The 18,614-nt window shown below is 37.9% G+C and overlaps 2 protein-coding genes across 2 annotated transcripts in view; both read left to right on the top strand.

The window, feature by feature from the left end:
• LOC127630555 (osteoclast stimulatory transmembrane protein-like) lies at window positions 1-2,633 on the top strand. The gene is made up of 3 exons (XM_052108192.1): window positions 1-35; window positions 254-1,253; window positions 1,343-2,633. Exons 1-3 carry the CDS (start codon window positions 1-3, stop codon window positions 1,730-1,732), a joined length of 1,425 nt encoding a protein of 474 aa, XP_051964152.1. The 3' UTR covers window positions 1,733-2,633.
• A 9,654-nt stretch (window positions 2,634-12,287) lies between these two features.
• The window catches only part of LOC127630441 (serine-rich coiled-coil domain-containing protein 1-like), a 118,490-nt gene continuing 112,163 nt past the window's right edge, over window positions 12,288-18,614 (top strand). The window contains exons 1-2 of the mRNA XM_052107960.1: window positions 12,288-12,432; window positions 14,316-15,461. Of these exons, the coding sequence (XP_051963920.1) occupies window positions 14,342-15,461 (1,120 nt within the window). The 5' untranslated portion in view covers window positions 12,288-12,432; window positions 14,316-14,341. The remainder of the gene's footprint in view (window positions 12,433-14,315; window positions 15,462-18,614) is intronic.

The following is an 18,614-nucleotide window of genomic DNA, read 5'->3' as shown; positions in this document are numbered from 1 at the left end:
ATGGACAAGGAAATCATTTTAATAGTGAGTTTAAAGTACAGCATATACAGTACAGTATATATGCTGCTTGACAAGTATTTTTTGCAGGTTTGGCATCTGCCAATGCCTTCTTCGCTTGTGAAATTTGGCTGTGCAGAGGCAATTGTTACTGAGCCCTTCAAAATTAGACATAGAGGATTTTCCTTCTAGTCTCTAAATCCTTTCCTGTACTCATTTACCACCTTTTCAATATTTATGTGTTTGTGTGTGATAGAGCGTCAGTAAGGAGCAGTATGGAGGTGCTCTGGTTGTGTTACTCCACTCCGACTCCTCAGAGTGCACATCAGCTACTCACTCTATTTACTCTCTGTTTCTTCATGGCTGTGATCACTGCCGCCCTACTTTTCCACTGGCTCACAGACTTTCTAAAATATGATATTCAGACAGCAAGTGTCGCAGCTGTTATCCATGCTACAGCTGTGTTCATCCTGTCATCTCTCATCCATCCATTCCGATGTGCCTTCACGTTGATCTTCCCAACATTGGGCACAAGACAGGGCCGTAAACTCCTCATGTCCACAGCTGTGATGATTGTTGTGCTTTATGTCCTTCCCAACATGGTTGCCAACATTTCAACTCTAACACATGTTGTGAAATGTGCATCAGAAAAGCTTACGCAAAGTCTCCTGAGCAGCTCAGAGCTCATCAACACCATAAAGGACAATATAGTCAAAACAGCCGAAGAGAGTGTGGAAGCGACTTTGGTGCACACACTGCGTGATTTTGATCACACTACAAATATTAATGTTTCAGAAGTGAAGGAACGGTTGAATTTCTTGAGTAAACAAGTGCAGGAGGATTTCTCTGAATTTAAAAGTCAAGTACAGGATTTAAAGCTGGTAACAAGCAGAATCTTTGCAGCCGTTTTTGTTCTGTATTTGTTCACAGAGTCTGTCATTTACCTCCGATCATATTTGACGTCTGTGAGATTTGACAACACATATATCACAGGTGGGCTGAGGAGCAAAGCGACCAGTAAAGGGATCACTGTTGAAGCAAAGGATGTGAAAAATGGGGTGAACTCCACCAGTTTCAGAATAACTAAAAGGGAAATTTGCAGATGTCTGGCTCCCTCGGTGGTGATAACTCTGTATCTACTGATGACAATTTTTCTGATAGTGCTGGACCACTTCTTGCACTCCTTAGTGAAATCAGGTGGCACTTGGATTTCCAACATACCATCAAGCAACGTCAGCATTAACATCCACTTCAAGGTAATCCATTCCACCAGTTTTCTGACATTTAGGAGACACATGATGACAAAGAATGACAATTATCTCTTCCATCTTCTGTTTTGTCACAGGTTGAAACTATGCTCCACATCTGTAAGCTTTTTAACTCAGACTGTCTGGTAGAACTGTTTAACTTCAACAAATCTTACACAGCCCTCATTCACTCAGATCCAAATGTGTGTGATGCCCAGCCCAGTAAGCTGAACCCAAGTGCAGTGACGGCGCTGGTTTTCCTGTATCTGCTCAGCTACACTATGCTGCTTCTGGAGGTGTATGCACGACGCCTTCGGAGGAAAGTTGCAGCTTCTTTCTTCCAGCAGCAGGAGGACAGAAGAATTGAATTCCTTATTCAAAAAATTCAAGCCAAGCAACAAACAAGACAAAATCAAGTTTTCTTTATAGAAACCAAACACCAGGATGAAGATACCAAGAAACAGATCTCCGGGATGGCAAGGGAATAAACTGATAAAATCATTGATGCAGAAATTCATCCTAAATATATCTGTGACATACAGTATCTGTACAGTCCGGGATCATGGGGTCTTTCAGGTTCCTGGGCACTGCAATCCCCAGAACCTGAAATTGAAGACCTTTTCAGACTCCATTGTGAAAAAGGCCCTTTGCCAGCTTAGAAAGTTCAACCAGCCACACGAGCTGCTGATTCAGTTCTTCTCAGCTTTTTTAAGGTCTGTCTTGTGCACTTCTAAAACTGTCCACCAAAATGGCTATAAAAAGACTGCACCAAACAGTCAGAACCGCTAAAAGGTTATTTGGTACACCCCTGCACTCCTCACATGATTAATACAACTCCTGACTGACATAATCACACAAGAAATCGACATGCTGTTTCCGAATGTTCAAATACCCTGAAATCAACCCCATTTTGCCTAATTACTGACAAGCGCCATTCCCCATTTCCCAAATTACTAGCAAGCACCATCTGCTATCAGACATTTATGCATCAGTTTATGATTGTGTTTACCTTTCCCTGTGGTGCTAGAGTGCATTTTGCAGGTAATATCTTAAACACACGTTCTAGTCTCATAAAAAACAGCAAGGAATCACGTTCATTTTGAGACACTGGTTCGGGTCTTGAGGAAACCAAGAAGTAATCATGTTCACATAAACAGTGATGAGCACAATGCAGAGGTTGCATTTTCCCTCTAAAATGACATTTTTACTCCATTGACGGATAGGTTTAGGGTTCTGGTCTAGGTTAGGGAGTATGGTTAATAAAATATGCATTCACGTGGACTGAACTACATCATTTATTACTAAAATTATTAGTTTTTTGTGCCACCCTACAGATATTTGACTTCAACAACCCTTTGAGCTTTGGCCACTGGGGGCAGTGGTTTCAAATTTCAGTAAACACAGACCAATTTCAGCAGCAGAACCTACAACCTCCTGTTGCTGAATTTACAGTGTGATCAGTCTGGAGAAAAAGGGCACGAAACATCTTCACAGACTCCACAGGCCACAACCTTTGTACTTCTGCCTTGTGGCGGGTGTTGCAAAGCACAGCAAACCAAAAAAATACATTTATGTATACAGCACAACCATTACAGTTTTATAATGATAATGATTTATTATAATTTAGCAATATTCTCTTATATTTCACAGCGATAAGGTCCCTAGTTTAAGTCCCGGGCCTTTCTGTGTGGAGTTTGCATGTTCTCCCGGTGTTCGTTTGGGTTTCCACCAGGTGCTCCGGTTTCCCCCCCAGTCAAATTGTTTTTATAATTTAGATATACATTTGTATATATATATATATATATATATATATATATATATATATATATATATATATATATATATGTACAGTATTGTATATGTAAACAGACAGTCCCCGTAAACAAAACAAATTCCTTGTGTTTAAGCACACACAAAACTCTTTCCGATTCTGAAAACTATACACATCTGTACTGCCATTACAAACATGATGTAAATATCAGACATAAATAATAAATGTGTCCTTTATATGTACATATCTGCACTAATACTTATTTTTATTAGGTAAGAGGGGTAGGTGGGGCTGGATTCATCATTATTGTTGGCTTCATCTGTGTGTTTGCCACAAAGCAACTGAACAGAAATTAACATCATACATAAAATGAAACCTTGTTTAAATGTGATTTGCATTTTATTTGGAAAGGTTTGTGAGATCTCCGAAGCAAAATAACAGACAGCAGAACCTGCTTTTGTCAGTTCAATTACTTTAGGGCTTTCTCCACTGGACAATGGAACATTCTTTCATTGGGGACTTAAGAAAAAAATATTGTCAGTGCCTTTAGAAAGTATTCAACCTCTTCTTCAATTAGCTTATTGGATCTTCAATACACACTGAAACATTTATTTGACTTGAATAAAAGCCTTCTAATTTTCCAAAATATTTAACCCTCAATGTATTTAAATTAATGCATTGAACATTTAGCATTTATATTTAACCATTGATGTTTGGTTATTGGACTCTTCATTTGAGATCAATTAAAATAAATTCACTAATTAACTTGCAATCCATCAGTAAATCAATAACCTATTACGCTTTAGATAAAATCTGAAGATCAGATTTGACCTTGTCAAACTAGGTTTCAATAATTTTTGGGACTTCTATGTCTACATCACAGTCTGTCCAATTCTAACATTATTTTGGTCTCTTGCATGTATAATTTCATATTTGCTTTATTCTTATTTATTTGCATAGCTATAAAATGACCATGCAATTTGAGTCATATGACGTATGACACGATAATGGATAAAAAGACCTCAGTGTTTGACAGGGTGAAAACAGCTTTCTGCTTTTAACTAAGAAGCAACAATCCATTAAGGAACCATGTTTGTGACATGTATCACAGTCCTTAGTCTAGTGGGAATGGCTGCTGGGAACACAACACTAATGGAAAGGAAATCAAAGGGTCTTACAGAACAGCAATCTTAAGACACAAACTCAAGCCTAAGTATGCAAGGAAGAGTAAAAGGTTTGGGTACAGCAATGTGGATTAAAGACTGTATATACATTTGAAGTCAGAAGTTTACATACACATTAGCCAAATACACTTAAACTCAAGTTTTTCCACAATTCCTGACATTTAATCGTAGAAAACATTCCCTGCTGTCAGTTAGGATCATTAGTCTTTTTACTTTTTATTATGGAATATTTTATAATGTAACCAAAATAAAATTACATCATAGGGTAACATCTAAATTTACTAGTTTTATTCAAGTAAAAAATTACAAAAATCAGCTCAGCAAATTAGATAACACCAACAAAAGTCATTTATATGGTTTAGATCAGGCTTGAAAGTAAATTTTATTCAGTGTTCACTGGCTGCCTTTTCAAACAACAAGAACTTTCAAGAACAAAACGTTTGATGTTTTTACAATTTTGCCAAACTGCCATTTGATGCCACTTCATAGCTTTGTATGGTACTGACCAGGCTCAACCCTGCTGAATTTCAGTGGGCAACAAGTCTAGAGCTACAGGGTGATATGGCTGCTGATATGGCTCTGCCACAGCAAACTTATAAACCTATTCTGCAAGCAACAGCACTATCACTGGTCTCATAGCAACTGCCTCTTTAAATTCACTGCATCACCATGCCTTTGTGATGCTAATAACCATTTTCAGGGATGAAAACCATTAGTCAGAGACCAAAAAAGAAAGAAAAAGAAAATCAAAAGGCAGTTATTGAAAAGCGTAACTATGAGCATTAAAATTTTTCGGAGAAAAGTCAGAGAGGTCAGATATCCTAAACATAATGGATGATAACTGAATATACATTGGAGACTAAAAACAGAGCAGAGAAGAAAAAAATATGGGCTACTTCATAAAAGATGGTGATTAAAATACATTTACCTGACCAAATTGACATCAATAATGGACTTTATTTTCTTTTAAATCTAATAGAGAATATGTGCTGATGGTTTCTCAGAATGTATTGCTCTGAGAGCTTTTACCAACCAGCTTTTCTGGCTTATGAATTACAGATCCATTTCCTCTATATTTCCAGGACACCATATTGTGGTGTACTGTATTGTTAGTGTTAAGAGACTCATACATATTTCAGAAATGCAATGCATTACATATATATACAAAAAAGAGGATTACTGAAACTGCATGAGAGTTTCACATTTATGATGACAAAGCATTGGACAACTCACTGTATAAAGAGAGGGGAAGCTTGTAAAGGAGCATATATTAAAGTGGAGTGGAATGATTCAGTCAGCCTCATACACACACAAGCTTTTCTCTCAATCTAAGCTTTTGAGTTTATCCAGTTTATATAATTAATGCTGCTGTGACATAGGTAGTGATGCAATCAGATTAAAAAGTACACAATTCATTCAGATCACTTTGAACCCCTAATAATTTTTTTTTTATTATTATTATATACCTTTCTAGATGTTCAGACACCATTCACATGAGCAGCATTTTGAACAATTTAATTATTATTCCTGAATTTACATTGTTTGTATTTCTTGTATATTAAACTTGTCTGCAAAATTTAGAAGTTTGATTCAAAATAGGCTAATTCCTTAGTGTCATTTAACTCAAAAGCAACTCTCTGGTCTGTGATATATGAGACATACAGTACATTTAAAAGTGTTCCACAAGGGTGCAGTAATATTTTATGTATGACACTTTCAGAACTAATTTTCACATGCTTAAAGGACTAGTTCATCCAAAAATGGGAATTCTCTCATCATTTACTCACCCTCTTGACATCCAAGATGTGCATAACTCTTTCATCTGCTGAACAAAAACAAAGATTTTTAGATAAATATTTCAGCTTTGTAAGTCCTCATAATGCAAGTGAATGGGTACCAAAGTTACCACATAAGTGCAGATCAATAATTAAATCCTGTTTTACTATCAATCTCCACTTTCACTTTCTTCTTCTTTTGTTTTTGGTGATTCACAATTATATATATATATATATAAAAAAACTATCATATTGCTTCTGAAGATAAAGACTTAATAAGTGGAGGCTCATAGATTGCTTTTATGCTGCCTTTATGTGCTTTTTTGAGCTTCAAATTCTTGGTACCCATTCATTTAAAGGGGTCATGAAATCGAAGATAACATTTTCCTTGATATTTAAATATAAGACGTTGTGGCAGGGCGGAAGGCGGGGCCGGGTCGTGATCCTACACACCCGGTCCCGTATTAGGCTAATTATGCCTCCGTGAGGGTTAAAGGTCGATTGCAGAGGATCGGGTGGGAGAGAGAGAGATCGTTAACGGACATGTCCGTCATGTGTGTGTTTGTGTCTTCTTTCACAAGAAGACACAAAGATCTGTCCCCCGGCAGATGGCCACGGCTGCTCCATTGGGGTGGATTGTAGTGGCGAGAACTCTACTACGGCGTATCCCTCCTCCTTCCCAGGTTTCGGCACCAGTGTCACGTGATCAATGGAAAGGAGGAGGCGAGAACTGGCTTGACGATATAAATGATGGTTTAATGATAAACTTAAAAGAAGACACAAACACACACATGACGGACATGTCCGTAAACGATCTCTCTCTCCCGCACGATCCTCTGCAGTCGACCTTTAACCCTCACGGAGGCATAATTAGCCTAATACGGGACCGGGTGTGTAGGATCATGTATTATGTCTAACTACTAAAAAGAACTCAAACCTTCCTCTGTAAAAAAAAAAAAAAAAAAAAAAGAGCATTTGTAGTTCTCACCTATTTAAAACATCTCATTTTGAAAACTGTATGTTCGTGACGTCACAAGACATTGTTATATTTACACGCCACACAAAATGTGTCAACATACCCTTGAACCTGCCCACTGGTCTTCAGTTCATAACGTAAACAGAGAGAGAGAGAGAGAGAGAGAGAGAGAGAGAGAGAGAGAGAGAGGCCTAGTGTGACCAACTATTTCTGAACACCAAAGGGGAACCATCTGGAATATTTAGATGTTTTTTTTTGTGAATATAACATGCATTACACAGACGTTTTTGACCATTGTCATGTTTTTCACAATGATTTTAAAGTGCACCAGTGTGTGTGCATCTTATTCATCTAGCAATGGACTGGGTATGTGGGAATATCAGCGTGGACTGCTTGTGAACCATTCATAATACAATACATGTGTTGCAAAAAAAACTGTTATTGAAGAAGAACGGGGCTGTTAAAAACACTTGGACATTACTGCAAAGTCACGAGTAAACAGTTTCATTCATGAATATTTCATATGTCTTGGCTGTTAGATAGTTATGGTGCTGGTGTGCTTGAGTGAACAGTGTAATATATACACATGCAATGTGTTGGAGGTGTGTTATGTGTAAACCCTGAAATTACATTTTACAATGTTGTGGAGAACTTGTTAATTCTCTTCCGATCGCGTTTCAAAATGGCTGAATTTGAGGGGCTGCACAATGTTAGCTATTCAGAACAGTGGATGTTTACATTGAAATTTAAAGCTATACTATGTAACTTTTTGTTAAAAAAATAACAAAATTTTATTAATGAGAAAGTGCAACAAAAAGCCATCTTCCAAACTATGTATTTACCCAATACACTTTGATAAACCTATAATAATGATTTATGTTTTAGAGCTGACAGGACAGATTTTTGCAGGAAATTGCATACATACACTGGTGGCCAAAAGATTGGAATGATGTACAGATTTTGCATTTGCCGTTTCGGAAGGAAATTGGTACTTTAATTCACCAAAGTGGCATTCAACTGATCACAAAGTACAGTCAGGACATTACTGATGTAAAAAACAGCACCATCACTATTTGAACAAAATCATTTTTGGTCAAATCTAGACAGGCCCCATTTCCAGCAGCCATCACCTTATCCTTGAGTAATCATGCTAAATTGCTAATTTGGTACTAAATAATCACTTGCCATTATATAAAACACAGTTGAAAGCTATTTGTTTCATTAAATTAAGCTTAACATTGTCTTTGTGTTTGTTTTTAAGTTGCCATAGTGTGCAATAGACTGGCATATCTTAAGGTCAATATTAGGTCACAAATGGCAAAAAAGAAACAACTTTCTCTAGAAACTCGTCAGTCAATCATTGTTTTAATGAATGAAGGCTATACAATGCCAAAGAAACTGAAGATTTCATACAAAGGTGTACACTACAGTCTTCAAAGACAAAGGACAACTGGTTCTAACAATGACAGAAAGAGATTTGGAAGGCCAGATGTACAACTAAACAAGAGGATAAGTACATCAGAGTCTCTAGTTTGAGAAATAGACACCTCACATGTCCTCAGCTGACAGCCTCATTGAATTATACCTGCTCAACACCAGTTTCATGTTCAACAGTAAAGAGAAGACTCAGGGGTACAGGCCTTATGGGAAGAATTGCAAAGAAAAGGCCACTTTTGATGCAGGAACAACTGAAAGAAAAGGTTAGAGTGGGCAAAGAAACACAGACATTGGACAACAGATAATTGGAAAGAATGTTATGGATCTTAACCACATTGAGCTTTTGTGGGATCAGCTAGACTGTAAGGTGCGTGAGAAGTGCCCGAAAAGACAGCCACATCTATGGCAAGTGCTACAGGAAGCGTGGGGTGAAATTTCACCCGAGTATCTGGACAAACTGACAGCTGGAATGCCAAGGGCAAAGCTGTCATTGCTGCACATGGAAGATTTTTTGATGAGAACTCTTTGAAGTTTTTTTTTCCCAATTGTAATAGTAATTTTTCATGTTATTAATGTCCTGACTATACATTATGATCAGTTGAATGTCACTTTGGTGAATAAAAGTACCAATTTATTTCCATAAGAGCAAAATCTGTACATCATTCCTAACTTCTGGCTGCCAGTATATGTTATTCGCCTGTGCGTGTTGACATCATATCCGTACACAGAGAAAATAAGTGTATGGTGTGGAAGTAGCATGAAGCTGAAGTAGCATGAAGCTGAAAGTTTGTTGTCACATCGAATGAGAAAAATTGACCATGGATCATTCAAAACGGCAAAATTTTCAAAAATTATATGACAAATTATAATTTCGTTATTTTACTAACCCAACTAATGACTCGTCGGCGCTTTATCAGTAGGTTGCACGACACGTGAAGCATTTTTTTTTAGCTTTCACTTAAGAAGAGTTGTGCACTTTTTATTTTAATATATCTCTTTACATAAATACTATTTTCCACTTAAAAACTATAAATTGCGTTATTTTACTATCCCAACTGACTCATCCGCGCTATCCAATAGGTTGCACGTAAGGGGCAAAAATATTTCTTCCACTTAAGAAGAGTTGTGCACTTTTAAGCACTTTTTATTTGAATATATCTCTTTACATAGATATTGTTTTTCTACTGAAAAACTATAATTTCGTTATTTTACTAGCCCAACTAATTAGTAGCCTACTCATCCGGGATTTTTAATATATTGCGCCTAAGGAAAAAAAAGTCGTCTTTGGGCAGCCTTCTTGCGAAGAGAGCAGCCACAGCCACGCTCACTGATGAGCAAAAGGTCGAGGCAGAAATGACCATGTACCTGCAGGAAATGGCCATTGATGGGGAAGAGGACCCGCTGACTTGGTGGAAAACGAACGACAAAAGGTTTCCGTTCATGGCAAGATTAGCACGGAAATATCTGTGCATATGTGCTACCAGTACTCCATCAGAGCGGGTCTTCAGCACAGCGGGTGGTGTAGTTACTCCAATCCGCAGCTTATTAAAACCAGATAAAGTGAATATGTTGGTATTTCTGGCCAGAAACATCGAAATTTAAACATGGTGAAAGATATTAGACTTCTTTACGCATTTTTCGCCATCCGTTGCGGAGCTATTCGATTTTGCATATTATTTTTTAAACGTTCATTTGTGTAGTTCATATGACCACTTTACAATATTTCAATAACATAATTTATTTTGTAGCCTGTGCTGAAGTTAATTGTGCTGCAAATTATAAGTGAAATGTTAATGCCGAGTTTCGGTCTGAGTGTTGTTCCGTTTTCTTGTTCTTCTATGTTTTAATAAATGTGTGTTATTCATATTCACCTTGTTTCTTTCATTTGATTTGACATTATGGATTTATGGCCAAGGAAATTTTTCTTTAAAAGTATTAACCAGACAATAGTTATTTGACGTTCGCTGGTCTGGGTTGATCTTAAACTGCCGCTTCAGTGTAAAGAGCATGTGACAATGAGCAAGATTTTCTGAGACACTACAACTACTAATAATTAATTAATAAAGGCTATTTTCTTGTAGCCTACAACATAAAATATTTTAATCTAAATGTACAGTGTAAGACATGTAAAAAAAAAAGACGAAGCTAACAATGTCAAGATCAATATTTGTGTAGCCTGCCTGACACGGTATATTCACAGACTAACACGTCACGTCTCTGGCATATACTACAGTATTTAAAATAGCATATATGCATTAGTTATATTCTCAATTTAATTTACAGAGCAATCCCTGCAAAGTTTTTAGGTTAACTATAGAAGAGACTAGGATTAGTGAGTCACACTAGCAAGACTCGCAAAAGGGGGCGTGGCATCACGATGGTGGCTCTACATCGTGATGTTGGTCAGCCATCACGATGGACGATGATATCGTCCATCGGCACAACCCTACTGCCTAACTTATGTATCATCATTTATTTCAAAACGTACATTTTTCCAATAAGTCAAAACAACAGCATAAGATATGGCACTTACCTACTCAGATTACATGTTTTTGGATATCCATCTTTTCCTTTCTTTTGTTATTTATTTGTCCATTTGCTCGAAGATGTCCTGTAACCATGTGTACACTTGAACCACATTCATCCACGCAGAGGAGAAGAGCCAAAGCACAACCAAAACAATAATGTTCTGCAAGATGCAGGCCGTTTTATTTTTTAACTGCTAGAGGGCCAAATGTTACATAGTGTAGCTTTGAAGGAGACACTGTTGCGGAAGAGGGCCAGAAATGATCATTTATTTCTAAATAAAAATAAATGATCATGACAGTTTTAGTGCAAAACACTTTACTGACATTGTCAGTGGACCTCAGGGAATAATACAATTATTTATTTATATATATATATATATATATATATATATATATATATATATATATATATATATATATAAAAGCATTTAATTATCCCTTTAAAAATCTTTGTGTTCAGCAGAAGTAAGAAAGTCACACACATCTGGGATGGCTTGAAGGTGGGTAATGGTGAGATTTTGGGTGAACTATTCCTTTAAAGCCTTTATGCTCATTACTCACAGACACTTCCACACATTAATGTGTAAAAGCCAGCCTACATCATTCTCTGAACAATGAGTAGTGCTTTTGATATGAGCAATGACTGAATAACCTTAACCTCCAGTGAAGCCTCAAATAGCACAAACATCAGCAGGTTCTGAAACTTGAGTTTTCCAAAAACACACACGCCACACTGCTAAATTTTATGAAAAGAGGGACATCGCGTGGAATTAAAAAGAATTACAGAATGATGGAAGGGACATTTTTAGTGCAATGAGTGAAGTTATGGATACGAGACGCTATGAGCGATGTTGTTTTTACACACCGTTAAACGTGACGTTTAAAAAGAAAAGTGTGAATTATAGAATTAACCTTTAAGTAATAGACTCGCTTAGTTAATAATTTAGATATTGTGCTCCAAAACGTACATTGAAAGTGGACCATTTTAATTGTATAAAAGTCCACTGACCTAGTTTTACCTCCTTGCTTACAGAGAAATCGTCTGACAACAAAATATTCCGGTTAAAACCACTTTTCACTGTATAGATTTGTTCATGGGGAGCATTTGATTTACTCCAGAGAATTAAGAAACAACTAATGAACAAAATCGCAAATTCCGGCTAGTAGAACATCATATCAACAATGACAAAAAAACAAAACAAAACATAAAAGCATCAGTAAACACCAGTCGTCTCACCTGTGTCAATCACAGAGCCACTGCACCTGTATGTGGTCACTGAGTGACGCTCAGGTGCCTTAGTTGCGTCACGCGCAGAGGCAGAAACACGGAAGAGAAGCGCGAGCACATTCCACGTCACTTGATGTGGATTTGCGCGAGCCATCCAGGAATCTGACATGACAATTTAACGCTTTGATGCGAATCTTGTCGGGTGTGATGCCACGATCATTTCACCTCCACGCTCAAGCTGACAGTGAACGGGATCGCAGCGGGTTGTGATAGGAGTATTCGGCTCTAGGTAATGTTTGTGCGTTTTTAGCTGTATTGCGGGCAGCGCGTGCTGCAGGCAGCGGTCTGTCACTGCTTTGACTGTCAATTCTGTGTTTATATACGCCGTCTGTCCTTCACAGTGGCAATACGAATGATATGAGTGCCACATATGATCAAATTCATGCGTTTCACAGTGGCTATGTCTCAAAACATGAAACTGTGTCTACCAACGTACCATTTTTTTTAAGCATCATAGGAGCGTTGCGAATTAGTTGATGCCCAATAATAATGTGCGCGCGCCAGTGATGCCCAAACATACTGTTTAGTGAGGCAGCTTACTTCGTTTTGATATACTGCCAGTGTGTGTTTTTTTTCTTTCTCGACAGCTTTGAGCTGTGGTTCGAGATAGATTAAACACGTAATAATGGGCTGCGTTTCGATTATTGGCCCTTTTCGCTTTGATTCCCTGATAATAACACTTGATAGTGCTTTGCTGTAGTGGTATTATTGCTTGCTTGGCATACTTCCCTCCCCACAGATTTAATGCCAGTTAAATTACTTGGATGTCAATTTGTGTAGATGTTTAACTAGCTTAAAACAGCTCTAAAATTCCCCACTTTCCAATTGTGGTACACCTGTCTTCCTCAAAGATCATTATAGGTTGCAAGACATTATTTATTTTAACATGCATAAAAGTTAAGCCTAAACAGTTGGTATGTTGTGTATTAGAATAAAATCATGATTATGATACATATGATTAAATATAAAATTATTATGTAATTAAAGTTCCATTAATTCAGAGTAATTTTTTGCCAAATAACCAAAACATGTTGTCTCAAGGAATGTAAATAAGGTGCTGTTAAGGGTGTATCTTCTGTCACATCAGGATTATGGGGTGTGTGTGTGTGTGTGTGTGTGTGTGTGTGTGTGTGTGTGTGTGTGTGTGTGTGTGTGTGTGTGTGTGTGTGTGTGTGTGTGTGTGCATTCTTTGTCTCTAAGTCAGTGAGAACAACTTCATTTTATTATTCTGGTAGGGCCTACAGTGTAATTTCATTTTGTAACAGTGTTGTCAGTAAGTCTGCACAGGGTGCTTAATATACTCTGTAATTAATTTAACTTTGAAACTGAAACAGAATTAATGTGTATTAGCCAAATAAATTGCACTTAAAAAGGAATTTGACTTGGTCTTGGTGACTTGGTTCACTCCAAGAACACAAAGTACCTAAATTATAGGCTACACACAAACAGAATATAAATGTACCAAATGCAATATATACCTTTGTTTGTCTTCGATATACACTGCATAATTTAATTTCAACCAACTGATCTCTGTTCAGGACACTCTGGGTTGTCAAAAAAGGGTTGAAATTTAGATGCACAGAGTCATGTGACAATTGTATTATTTTGTTGGGAGAAACGGCAACAAAACTGCATCTGGTAAGAAACCTCATTAAGTTTTCTATTGAAACCCGTTTGAGTCAAAAGACTAGAGTCTCTATTTTCATCCGAAATGCCATTTTAAACACAATGACCGCAGGCGAGGACTATAGGGCTATTTTCTCCTTAGAAATCCTTTATTTGCTGTGCCTTATTTCACAGAGAATCTATGGTTGCATTCAGAAGATGGAACATGTTGCTTTTAGATGCTTTATATGGAGTTAGGATGAAAATAAAGTGCATTTCAAACTTTTCTGAGACCAATGTACAATATATGATATACAAGCCAACATGCGCTGTATGCACTACAATACAATATACAACAGTCAGTGTACATACAGTACACATCTGTGGGGTGTGTAAAGGTGTAATGCTGCTCTCCTGGGTTTGTTTCCACTGTGAATCTAAATCACAAGGTCTGTTTATTCAGTTATTGTGTTGATACTGAACATGCCTTATTTGTTCCTGTTGCAGAGTGTCTGCTTTGTTGCTAAATTTTAATGGGCGAATCAGGGACACGTCGCTCCACCCTGGTCTCCAGGCTTCCCATCTTCAGACGGAGTGTGAGCAAGAGGCAGGACTCGCTCCCCTCCTCTCCCTCTTCTGGCTGTGTTGGCAATGGCGTCCACACTTCCTCTCCCTCCAGCACCAACTCCAGCTCCAGCAGCACAAGCAAACGGCGCAGCCTGTTCCGCACACCGTCCCTCAGCTTCCACAGCAAGCGGAACAGCGATCCCACCCAGCTCAACCTGGACAATCACAGTCAAGAGTCTGAGATGGTCTTCCGAGACAACAATTCGAAGACTCGACATTCATTCGGATTTGGAGGACACAAGAAGAAGATCATCCGGTCTCAAACGGAAGACCTTAAGAAGGCCTCCACTAATCACAGTGTGTTCATCAACTGCATCAGCTCTGGGACGAATGAAGGAGATGATTCAGGTTTCCTTGATGACGTGAGCAGCAAGAAGTCTTCTCGGCATAAGATGCAGCTGCTGCCCAAGTCCTTCTCAGCACATCAACGGTTTTCTAAGACATCAGCCAATGTCACTGAACAGGGTAAAGTTCAGGATTGTGCGAAAGAGCCTCCCAAAACTGGAACCCCAGGGTCCTGGCCTGGAGAGTTGGCTGAGAGTTCTCTACAGTCACCTATGATTTCTGAGGATCACACCACGGCAATCACACCATCTGATTTTGTTCCCGTCACCGAAGACTCCGTCTCAGAAGTGGATGCGTTGCCTGCACCCAGTCCAGCTGCTCCTCCAGAAAACTTCAGCCAAGCTGTTTCTACCTCACAGGTGTCCATCAACCCTGCCCAGTTCACCACAGAGAAACCTGTACTGCCAGATACCAGCCACACAGCCAACACAGAGTGCGAAACCACCACTGCCCATACAGTGCCAATAACGCTCCAGACAGTTCAAGAGCTGAACCCTAAACCTGATCAGTCAGAGGCCAGTGAGAATGAACAAGCTCCAGAACTTAATGAGAATAGCAGCTCCAATCCAGAGGCCCGTGAGAGGAGGTCAAGGAATGCTGTTCTTATTCAGCAGGCTGGAAAACTTTCTGGCTACAGCGAACTTGAGACGATGCCAAGTCACCTGAGAAAGCCACACACAGGTAATGTCAGTGTACCCAGTTACTGCGTTTTCTTTAGAGATTATTTACTGTTGTCAGAGGAACAAGTTTTGTAGGAAATAATTCACATGCAAGTTCTTTAGACAGAAACAATGACCAGGTTCTAATCTCTCATCTATAAACCAGTTCAACACTCACAAAATTACAATATCTCTTCTGAAGATTGCTAATACATGAAAAGCCATTTTGCATTATTAGACTACTTTGTCTTTATTCTGCACATATTAGGTGTCTTGCTTCTGACACACCTGATGTAATTCAATTTATAGTAGTACTTTATAAATGAGCTGATGAGTTGAACAAGGTGTGTTGGGTTAGGCTGACAACCAAAATGCATAGTGTTGAGTGACTGTTGTTTCTAGAAGGTATGCCTTGATCTGGTAGAGTCTGGCAAGAATTGCAGTTGCTGTTACTTTCTAAGGTGTGTCATAAAAGAGTTTAAACATTAACCGATCAGAATCAAGTATTCCAGAGAACTGAGTTAAGAAATTTTAAATAAACTGAGACTGGTGAAGAGATTTCAACCCAAAAATCAGATGCTTTTATTGCCAACATGGTCTTTTGACAGCCCGTAATAATTTGTATGAGATGTTGAAATTGTATGACTTTTAGACCCATAGAAACCAATCAATCAACATACTGAATTTTATATCGACATCATGCAGGCATCAAATTTTAGCCTGACTCCTATCCAATACTTTATTTTACGAGAGAAAACATATGCAAACAAATTTGATGTTTTTTCTTCTGTTGTACACAAGATATTTTAATTGTTAAGTCATGGTATAAGGTTTAGGGTTTGGGTATGTGTTCATACTTTTTGGTTAGGTTTGGGTTAGGGGTTAAACTAAGGAAAAGTCATTAGCACGTTTGTTCAGAACCTTGATGTTTCTCTTTCGACTATATTTTATGTGTTTAACAAATATATCACATTGTGGTATCTGTGATAAAAGCAACATTTTGGGCTTCCTGTATCCCAAACCTTAGTTTGATAATGGCTTAAACTGAGAATGAAACTGATTATCTTCACAGCTCTGGGGAATTAGTTTTCTTCGTTACCATTGTTATTTTTATAGATAAAAACAAACTACACAAAAAAAAAAGCTGTTTTTTTTTTTTTTACAATTTTGTAGAAGATTTTCCCACAACAGAAACAGTGTTCTCATGCGTCACTTTGACTGCATTTTGCTTATGACTTGTGTATTCCAATATTGCAAGAGCTTTCACTCCAGAATGCCTGTGGCTTAGAGGTTTATTGGAAACAAACCATGCTCCACTGTATTACATTTTCTCTCATGGTGACCCATGGATTCTCTTGCAGGAGAGAGTGAATTCTAGATATCTGTGGGTATTAATTTACAATTGTTGTTTTGCGTGATTTATTAAAGAAATTGTTCAGCCAAAAATTCTCTCATGCTAAATGCAGATGTGTATGACTTTAATTATTTTTCTGAACACAAAGATTTTTAAAAGAATATCTCAGCTCTGTTGGTCCATACAATGCAAGTGGATGGTGATCTGCACTTTAAAGCCCCATACACACATGCAGCGATTTTATCGCTTGATGTCGCTAGTCTCTGTACTGTAAAGGCACTTGTGGGTCTCTCTAACTTGTCCATGTCATTTGAAAATCAAATCACAAATGAGGCATTTTGCAAATAAAACTAAGATATCACTCTAATTTTACAATGACAATTTACAGTTTTCTTGTCCCCAAAAATGCACATTCTGCAGAGGAGAGTGTTGTTATATAACCTGCAGCAGTGCTAAATACATCATATCATTAGTAAGATGAATGATCTATCAATGTACAAATCAAACACTCTGACTGCCAACAGTTTATTTTCTATGTATTGTTTATATTATATCCATGCATGTGGTTCCAGATAAATCTAGCCTGCACTTGACTCTATTATCTCAAAGGAAATGGTTGCCATGAGCTCCACTGACACCATCGTCTCTCCTATTGGTTGTCCCTCCCAAAAGCCACTAATTATTTTAATAAAGTTAAACTTTTCTCAACCTTGTTGTGTCGCTTGCCATGCCCACATCTAGTCACCAGATATCGCTGCCACTTGTGTCACCGGAAGTCGCTGCATGTGTGTACGGGGCTTTAAGTTCCAAAAAACACAGATGTTCATAGTAAAAGTAATCCATATGACTCCAGTGGTTAAATTAATGTCTTCTAAAATGGTCTACTTGCTTTTGGGTAAGAAACAGATCAAGTCCTTCCAATGTGCATCTATGAGGGGACCCAGTTAACGCAGCCTCTTGCGTCAACGTAAGCGTGTTGGCATGTTCACACGAGAACTGACACAATGCAACTGAAAGTGCAGCTCAGTTTATTTACAGAATTACTTTTACTATGGCTGTCTGTGCTTTTTGGAACTTTTAAAGAGCTGATCACCATCCACTTGCATTGTATGGACCTACAGAGTTAAGATGTTCTTCTTGAGTCTTTGTTGGTGTTCTGCTGAAGAAGGAATATCATACACATCTGCTGAATGAGGGTGAGTAAATAATGAGAGCATTTTCATTTTTGGGTGAACTATCCCTTTAATATTTAAATAAACAAGTACACTTTGAGGTCTTTTATGTCAGAAATGGCCTGCTTATCTCCAAAAAGAGGATGAAGGTGTCTGAATGCTCCTCTAACTTTTAAGATGCAAGTCAAATTAATTGTTCTCATTATTCATGTTTGCAACATATTTATATTATTAACAATTTGGGCTTCACAAGCAGAGGCCATAGGCCAGATCATTTGGCCTAGTTCAAATTTGCTAGAATCTTTAGCTTGTGTGGGTTTTGCATATTGTTCTCTTTTGGCTATTTTTCTAGTGATCAGTACTTTGTATCATTCTAAGCATTATTTCTTGTGACTTTGAAGGTTTTGGGTTTTTATGGAAAATCAGTGTAATCTTTACACCTTTTTATAAAAAGTTATCTCAGTTGGGTCTTCGCTTCCAAGTATTTATGAGCAATACACTGGAACCAAAGTAGGCCTATGAGGCACCACTGAAGTTATTTAGCATTTGAGAATAGTTTAAGAGACAGGCAATGTTTTTCTTTTTTTTTTTTCTTTTTTAAATGTATGTAAATCTCATGCAGTGGATGATTTTTAGGTTGTGCCCAAGG

The sequence above is a fragment of the Xyrauchen texanus genome, chromosome 37 (genome assembly GCF_025860055.1).
Source record: "Xyrauchen texanus isolate HMW12.3.18 chromosome 37, RBS_HiC_50CHRs, whole genome shotgun sequence".
Lineage (NCBI taxonomy): Eukaryota > Metazoa > Chordata > Actinopteri > Cypriniformes > Catostomidae > Xyrauchen > Xyrauchen texanus.
The sequence above is the reverse complement of the archived record's forward strand: the minus strand, read 5'-3'. Positions and strand labels throughout refer to the sequence as shown.